Source organism: Gossypium arboreum, chromosome 5 (genome assembly GCF_025698485.1).
Source record: "Gossypium arboreum isolate Shixiya-1 chromosome 5, ASM2569848v2, whole genome shotgun sequence".
NCBI lineage: Eukaryota > Viridiplantae > Streptophyta > Magnoliopsida > Malvales > Malvaceae > Gossypium > Gossypium arboreum.
The window spans coordinates 30,176,554-30,186,161 of NC_069074.1; the positions used below are offsets into that span (position 1 = coordinate 30,176,554).

Here is a 9,608-nt window from a genome sequence, read left to right on the forward strand (position 1 = left end):
CTTGTAAAGTGGCAATAAAATCCCTTAAATTTTCTATTAAATTGACAAGCAGAAGTTCATGAGCGCCACACACACAAGGGAAAAATGAAAAACCCAAATTTTTTTCCTATAGATTTTCAAATAAAGCTTGACCCTTGTGTTGAAAATATGATGAAAGTGGAGAAAATATTACTTGTAGACCACATAATTTTCTGTAGCATAAATTAATAAAGTATTAAACTTTGTATAAATATATAATACTTTAAAAATATTTTAATATAAATATAAGGCGAATAATATACATGAAAATGATACAAATAGATATAATTATTCATATGTCACTCCACTTCACTTGAAAGGTTTCCCCACTTCTATATAATTATACATATATACAATGTATATACATACACTCTAATCCACTTAAAAGGCAAGCTTCCCACTTCTATTCTTAAACATTCCGATAATACTATGAAAGCCCACACATTTTCTCTGGTTTTCTTCTTGTTTTCAGTAGCCCAAGGATTGAACCCCAAATGTGAGACCCAAGACCAAGGTTCAAACCTCCAAGTGTTCCATATTTACAGTCCCTGCTCACCCTTCAGGCCCTCAAAGCCACTGTCATGGGAAGAAGATGTGCTCCAAACACAAGCCAAGGACCAGGCCAGGCTCCAATATTTGTCGAGCCTGGTGGCTAAGAAACCTGTGGTGCCGATAGCTTCTGGCAAGCAGATTGTGCAAAGTCCCACTTATATCGTGAGGGCCAACATTGGAACCCCACCTCAAACCTTCCTTATGGCATGGAACTAGCAATGATGCCGCTTGGATACCTTGCACAGGCTGCCTTGGCTGCTCTTCTACTGTCTTTGACAATGCTAAATCCACCACTTTCCAGTCCCTAGGCTGCCAAGCTCCTCAATTCAAGCAGGTAACCTCCCAGCCTTTCATTTCTCCACAACTTCCTATGAATGCCAAAACCCTATCCATCTTAAGATTTTACACAGATTTGCTCCAAATGTGGAAGTGTTTTTGTAAAGTTTGGCAGCCAAAGGGTGAGGAAGTTTGAGTATATGGTTTATGGTTTAGGGTTTATTACTTATTATTTTTACGTGTTACTTATAAAAGTTAGTTAATATATGTTTAATTGTTGCGGTTTGAGATTTTAGATTTGAAAAACATAAAGATTAAAAATGATCCAATTAGAAATATTGATTAAATTTATAACTTTAAGCATATTAAATGTAGAATTTAACCAATTAAATTTTACTAGTACCATTTAATTCTAGATTAAAATTTTAAAATTTTAAAATATATAAATTATACTTAATTAAATTAAAATATAAAAATTAAAGGGTAAAGTATAAAAATAGTCACTTTTGTTGGCCTTAAATTACATTTTAGTCACTTATGTTTGAAATGTTACATTTTAGTCACTCACGTTATCGTTTTATCACGAAATGGTCACTCTACCGTTAAGTTCCATTATTCTCCTCACAATGGTCCTACATGGCGGTCCAAATGAGTTTAACATGCCAACTTGGATGTCCTACGTGGCAGTTCAAATTAAATTTATTTAATTAAAAACCTATTTTTGTCCCAACAATTGAATATCCAAGTTGGTATTTAAAACCTATTTGAACTGTTACGTAGGAATGTTGTTAAGATGTCCTACGTGGCAGTCCAAATTAAATTTATTTAATTAAAAATCTATTTTCATCTCAACAATTAAATATCCAAGTTGATATTTAAAACCTATTTTGGATTGTTACGTAGGAATGTTGTTAGGGAGGGAACAAAATTTAACGATAGATCAATAACTACTTCGTCACAAAATAATAACGTAAGTAATTAAAACGTAACATTTCAAACATAAGTGACTAAAATGTAATCTAAGACAAACAAAAATAACTATTTTTATAGTTTACCCAAAATTAAATTACTTTCGATTCTCAATTGGAAATAATTTATTGGTTTAATACTTATTAAATGTAAATATTTAATATTGATTTTTTAATATGTTTTAGCTCTTGACTGATTTAATGTTTATTTGACTTATTATACCCATTGGACATGAATTCACCACTGATTTCGGGTCCAGTCTGATTTTTTTCATTAGCTCCACTAATTACATCCACCTGCACGAATGAAACAGAATTTGGACAAGACAATCCCAACAGCTGCACCACTTTGATCCATGGCCAATCTAACAACTTCCCATGTACCTTATCAATCTAATATCTTAAAAGCAGTTGCATGACGTGATGGATTCAGATACAAAATCCCAGCTGCGATGGCAGTGACAACACTTGCATATTCAACATGACCTACGGGGGTTCAACCATTGCAGCAAACCTCTCACAGGAACATTCACCTTAGCCAACGACTCTGTCTCGAGCTATACTTTCGGTTGCCCGCAAAAGACAACCGGCAACTCGGTGCCACCACAAGGTCTATTGGGGCTCGGCCGAGGTCCATTGTCCCTTCTGTCTCAGACCCAAGACCTGTACCAATCCACATTTTCATACTGTTTGCCTAATGTTAGGTCCGCCAACTTTTCCGGGTCATTGAGACTTGGGCCAGTTGGGCAGCCAGTGAGGATCAAATACTCCCCATTACTGAAGAACCCGAGGAGACCATCGGTTTACTTTGTGAATTTGATTGGAATTAGAGTTGGAAACAAAGTTGTTGATATCCCACCATCTGCCATTGCTTTCAATCCTAACACCGGTGCTGGCACCATTATTGATTCCGGCGATTTTTTGCCTTTTATTCTATCAAAATATTTGCTGTTCTTTAATTATTTAATTTTTATGTGATGCGAAATTATAAAAAAATAATATAATATATTATATAATTAAAATATAGATTTATCAAATTAAATTCAAATTTTAAATGTTGCATGATGCAAACCTGATCGCATCATGTTACGACCCAACTCCACAACATCGAGAATGGCCCAAGCTCGAGGGCCCCAAGTGCAAGATGAAGTTTAATTTCAGCTCAACGAGCTCAATTTTAGTTTTACCCAGCTCAATGGAACTCAACTCAGCTTGTTTGAGCTCATTTGAACTCGTTTGAGTTCATTTTAATTTCTTTTAGTTTATTTGATTTTAGTTGCTGGAATAAATTAAATAAGTTTGTTAATTTAGTTAAAATCAGCTCAAATAATTAGTTTATTTTATTGTGACAAAAATCTGGACATAATTAATTAAAGTTTTAATGTGTCTTTAGTTGAGGACATAATTTTTAATGTGTCTAGTTTAAGACAAACCAATTAGCTGCTGCTAATTAATTTGTCTTAGCCGAATTAATGTGCAGGTATTAATGTGTTTGTCGCTATTTAATTTGTCTTTGTTTTAGCCGAATTAATGTGCGTATTAGTGTGTTCCAGCTCAAGCATGATGATAATATGTCTTAAGTTTGTTGTTGGTTTAATGTGCGAATTAATGATGTCTTGTTTTAATTAAATGCTGCCGATTTTTGAGATGTCTTATACTCCATTAATTTGTTGTTTTTAATTGTGCACTACATACATTGGACGGCATTTATATGGGGTTTTGGTTTAGTTTTCCAAACACATTTTTCGTGAACAACAAAGGACACATGAAGAGTCGCTATTTTTTACTTTCTCCCAAGTGACCATTGAAGTGTTTCAAGTCGCCAATAAATTCTTCCAGCCCATTCAACTTATCAAAGCAACTCATTAAAGGCCATTCACCTCTTTGGCGAATTTAGCATGGCCAACCACTCCATTCACCTCTTAATTAACTTTGTTTAATTTTAGTGATTGGAATCAACAAAGTGCTACCCATTGGCATTCCCAAAGCTACTAAGAACCTTCAAGGAAGTTTCACCCTTCTAGTGAATCACAAGTCGCCCATTTGGTTTCCTATATGGCCAATCAGCTCCTATCCATTCCAATTAATTCCAATGCATGTAGACACCTTAGAAGTCTGTCCAAAGACGTTCTCAAGGTGGAGAAGTTTCTTGGACTTTTCCTGAATTTTTCGGAAATTTCAACTCATTTAAAGGCTGAATTAAGTGACTATTTAGCTAGTTTTGAGACCATTCGGCTGACCATGTTTTAGGCTATAAATATTGTTAAATTTCATTTGTAAAGGTTACACATTTTGATATTTTGTTTTTTTTTTATGAACTTCATTGTTCTAGTGAGAATTCAATTCTCGTTATTCACTTTTGGACTGATTTGACTTATCGGGATTTCATCTCGTGGCGTCGATCTCTCCTTTATTTTCCCGAACTTATCACCAACCTGGTGTGGCGTTCATCCCTTCAATTATACCTTTGGTTCTTACTTTTCTAAGTAACGGGTCAAGGTCCATCCATCTATCAACCTTCTTTTAATTTCTTGTTAGCCAAATTTACCCTATCTTTCCATTAACCATTTTAAACCCCTTGTTTAAGCTTATTTTCAACCCATTTTCACCCTTCTTTTCAAACGAGCCAAAACTTACCCAATTTACGATCGGGCAACTATTACGACTCAAATCATTCCGAGGCGAGTTCGTATCATTTGGTATCAGAGATGGTTAAATTCAGGTAAGTATCGATGTTTTCAGAAGTTTCGGTATCGTATCGTTAAAAAAAATAAAAAAAAAGTCGAAAATAGTGAAAAAAAAGAGAGAAAAAAATTCAAAATTAAAAAAAAAGTTGAAAAAAAAGAATATATTTATTTGAAGAAAAAAAGTCGAAAATAGTGAAAAAAAGAAAAAAAAATTCAAAATTAAAAAAAATTATTGCTGAAAATTGTATTTGTCTTTTGTAAATCCCGATAATCAATTTCTTGCTACTATCACCATCTACCCAAACGGCCACACCTTCACCTTTTATTTTTTCTTCTAACCCTCATTTGTCCCAACATCATTTCCAACCCGAACCGATTATCATTTTTGTAAGCCGACTCCACACCGAAAAGACCGCTAAGCCTAAGTAGTCCATCGTGAATCGAGAGAAGAGAATAGAGTGGAAAAAGGCACGAGTGTGTGAGACTATTCAAGCGGAGGTAAAAGCCAATCGAGTGTAAAACACGAGCGAGAGTGTCACTTTTTCCTTCTTCTTTCCGAGTGAAATCGTGAGGTTTGTGGTGAGGTTCTTAAATTTTTGTTTTAATCTAATATATTTTCCTTTCAATAATCAAGATGTCTTGTGAAGAATTTACCGAGTCGGAGTTCCAATACTTGGTTCAAGAAATGCGAAGAATGGCGAATTCTGAGTTTGGCCAACTGCAAGTGAGGCTAGATCGATTGGAAAAACGAGACCAAAGTGATCGAGTTTCTTCAAGTCGAAAGACGGAACCAAAAACACCACGGAGATATATTGCCGAATACTACTTGAACAAAAGTTCCTATCGTGATTCTTTCTCGCCATTGACTTCGAGGCAAAGAGATTTATACTATGACTCCTATTCGAGAAGAGCCTTTGAACGAGAGTATTTTTCATCAAGGAGTTTGAGACGACAAGAAGGCGACTATGATTTTGATTCCTTCCAAGAAAATGTACGAAGAGATAGATATACTTCTTCCCGAATTTCAAAGAAATCATTCAAGGAGTGTTCTACACGAAGTTTTGATTGTGAATCACATGCAAATAGTTCTTGGCCTTTAGAACATGATCTCTATTCCCATGATTCTTTTGTACAATCTTGTAATGAGAAAACAAAGAAAAGAAAAGAAAAAGCAAAAGAAGAAAAAGAAAACAAAATAAAAGAAAAGAGAGGCAAAAGGAAAGTAAGAGAGAAAATGAGCAAATCTTGGAAGAACTTGAAAAGGCCTTTGAAAAATAAAAAGAACTTGAACGAGAAAATAAAATTGAAAAAGAAAGTGAAAGAAAAGAGTCAGAACTTGAACGAGAAAAGACAATTGAAAGAGAGAGAGAGCTTGAACATGAGATAGCAAAAGAAACGAGTGGAGAAGACAAGAGAGAAAAAGAAAAGGCGAGGAGTGTTTTAACTAACCGTTCTATGAGTTCTCCTTGTATTGTTTCTTCTCAGGTTCCTGAAGATTCCATTGACAAGCTACAACTTCAATACCTTTCCGAAGAGAGACGATTTCGAATGATCGAGAAAGGTAATATCGAAAGTGAAATTCTCCCTCAAGAGCTTAAAGGCAAGCAATGTAAGGAGTCTTTAACAATTTCGTCACGACAAACTGATTTGAACATTGTTGAAAAAGGTACCGATGACTTAATTTTTGAAAGATCGCCATTCACTATGTCGATTAATTGCCATTCTTTGATTATTGATGATTTTGTTTTAAATAGTGGTATGAAAATTTTTTCTAGTAATGAGTATGGCGTTGGCAAGCTTGTTGATGAAGTAAGATTAAGTCGGTACAAACAAAATTTGATCTTATGTGATAAAGAATTGTCACGTAAAACACCTAATTTGTTTGTTTGTGATAGTAATGTGAATTCTCTATATCGTTGTGCATGTTTGTGTAAGTCTGATCAAATGAGAATTACGATGAATGATTGTTTGAAAATATGCATGCTCAAATTTTTTTTGTTTCACTTGTGTGAGTTGTTGATGAAAGAAAGGCCATTGCCGCTTATAACAATGAACGACCAAAATCGTGTGTTTAAGCCCGAAGCAAGTCATCTTAAGTTGTTGCCAAGCAAAGGTGAGCATCATAATTTCTGTTTAAATAAATGTGTGAGCAACTTTTGCTTACTTGATGATGTGTTTCTAAATCTGAAAACAAATTTGTTGTACTGTGATAATATGCGAATGCAAAATCAAATCTTTGATTCTAAAAATTGCACTATAGTAGGATTTGAAGGATTCGAGCATGTCTTGCAGGAATTTAACTTACAATTGTTTCATATTCCCTCTGTGTTGTTGTCCATGAAATTTTTAAGTCGAAATGAAACGGTAAGAGAAAACTTTGCTTCCGACACCGGAGATTAGTGTCTTATATCGCTTGGTATCAAGTTGTTCAAAAGACTTGAATCAAGTACTTTTGTTGTCCAAAACCATAATTTTCTAGTGCTTAATGGTTACGTTCCGATGATTATGCTTGACCTTTTTATCCATTTTGAAACAATAAGATCGTTTTCCATTTTTTACCCTAGTATTGGTTCATTTGTTCAAGATGTGAATAAACGTTTCTTTGTGTTTAACCTTCATCGAGTCACTAATTTGTTTTACTCTTTTGTAGGTAACGATGTGAGGTGGTACCCTCCTAAAGAGGGAGGGCATGGAAATAACCCATTTCTTTCTGAAACCATTCGTGACTCCACTGGTTTTGGAAATAACTTCATCCTAATCATGAACAAATTGGTTTGTAATTTTAAAAAAAATTTCTCGAGCAAGTGGCCCGATTTGAGGACAAAGCGTCTTCAAGAGGGAGGGAATGATGCGAACCTGATCGCATCATGTTACGACCCAACTCCACAACATCGAGAATGGCCCAAGCTCGAGGGCCCCAAGTGCAAGATGAAGTTTAATTTCATCTCAACGAGCTCAATTTTAGTTTTACCCAGCTCAATGGAACTCAACTCAGCTTGTTTGAGCTCATTTGAACTCGTTTGAGTTCATTTTAATTTTTTTTAGTTCATTTGATTTTAGTTGCTGGAATAAATTAAATAAGTTAGTTAATTTAGTTAAAGTCAGCTCAAATAATTAGTTTATTTTATTGTGACAAAAATCTGGACATAATTAATTAAAGTTTTAATGTGTCTTTAGTTGAGGACATAATTTTTAATGTGTCTAGTTTAAGACAAACTAATTAGCTGCTGCTAATTAATTTGTCTTAGCCGAATTAATGTGCAGGTATTAATGTGTTTGCTGCTATTTAATTTGTTTTTGTTTTAGCCGAATTAATGTGCAGGTATTAGTGTGTTCCAGCTCAAGCATGATGATAATATGTCTTAAGTTTGTTGTTGGTTTAATGTGCCGAATTAATGATGTCTTGTTTTAATTAAATGTTGCCGATTTTTGAGATGTCTTAAACTCCATTAATTTGTTGTTTTTAATTGTGCACTACATACATTAGACGGCATTTATATGGGGCTGTTGGTTTAGTTTTCCAAACACCTTTTTCGTGAACAACAAAGGACACATGAAGAGCTGCTATTTTTTACTTTCTCCCAAGTGACCATTGAAGTGTTTCAAGTCGCCAATAAATTCTTCCAACCCATTCAACTTATCAAAGCAGACTCATTAAAGGCCATTCACCTCTTTGGTCGAATTTAGCATGGCCACCACTCCATTTAGCCTCTTAATTAACTTTGTTTAATTTTAGTGATTGAATCAGCAAAGTGCTGCCCATTATGCGTTCCCAAAGTCGCTAAGAACCTTCAAGGAAGTTTCAGCCCTTCTAGCTAAATCACAAGCTGCCCATTTGGTTTCCTATGTGGCCAATCAGCTCCTATCCATTCCAATTAATTCCAGCTGCATGTAGACACCTTAGAAGCTGTCCAAAGACGTTCTCAAGGCTGGAGAAGTTTCTTGGACTTTTCCTGAATTTTTCTGGAAATTTCAGCTCATTTAAAGGCTAAATTAAGTGACTATTTAGTTAGTTTTGAGACCATTCGGCTGACCATGTTTTAGGCTATAAATATTGTTAAATTTCATTTGTAAAGGTTACACATTTTGATACTTTGTTTTTTTCTTATGAACTTCATTGTTCTAGTGAGAATTCAATTCTCTTTATTCACTTTTGGACTGATTTGACTTATCGAGATTTCATCTTGTGGCGTCGATCTCTCCTTTATTTTCCCGAACTTATCACCAACCTGGTGTGGCATTCATCCCTTCAATTATACCTTTGGTTCTTACTTTTCTAAGTAACGGGTCAAGGTCCATCCATCTGTCAACCTTCTTTTAATTTCTTGTTAGCCAAATTTACCCTATCTTTCCATTAACCATTTTAAACCCCTTGTTTAAGCCTATTTTCAATCCATTTTCACCCTTCTTTTCAAACGAGCCAAAACTTACCCAATTTACGATCGGGCAACTATTACAACTCAAATCATTCCGAGGCGAGTTCGTATCATTGCATTTAAGCTATTTTTTGTGTCTCTAAAGTTGGGAACATAATAATGACAACATGGTGCATTATTGTATTCCAATTGCAACTATTGAATATAGTGTACTTACTTTTGATTCTTTTAAAAATATTTTCATTAAATACTTCATGAAATTTAACTAAAAAAAACTTAATTTAAAATATCAAAAAAATTTGGCACCTAAAATTTTAGGTACCATTTTCACCCGGCTAGTTGAACCAGCCTATGTAGCCGTTTGAGATGAGTTTCAAAAATGAGTTAAGGTGGCCAACGTAACATCTTTTGATGGTTTCGACACATGTTATACAGTCTTGATTGTGGCTCCAACGATAACGTACATGTTCGCCAGCATGAACGTGACATTTCCACAAGACAACTTGTTAATCCACAGCACAATAGGCAGCATCACATGTTTGGCGATGGCAACGGCACCGAATAATGTGAATTCTGTGCTGAATGTGAGAGCCAATATGCAGCAATAGAACCATAGGATCTTTTTCGATGTGCCAAATTCCAGGTTGGGCGTTGCCCGTGAGCTCTGCACCTACATTCCAGCTTTGTTCCCTAATTTATTTATCCCTATGTTCGTGTATTTTATTGTGTGA

At 34.9% G+C, this 9,608-nt stretch overlaps 1 protein-coding gene across 1 annotated transcript; it reads left to right on the top strand.

Annotated features, from left to right (window-relative positions):
• Positions 1 to 435: 435 nt before the first annotated feature.
• On the top strand, positions 436 to 9,608 carry LOC108451457 (aspartyl protease AED3). Its single transcript, XM_017749146.2, is given in 5 exon segments — positions 436 to 776; positions 778 to 904; positions 2,248 to 2,338; positions 2,341 to 2,727; positions 9,196 to 9,608. Coding segments are annotated over 5 exon segments (1,347 nt in total). The 5' UTR covers positions 436 to 447.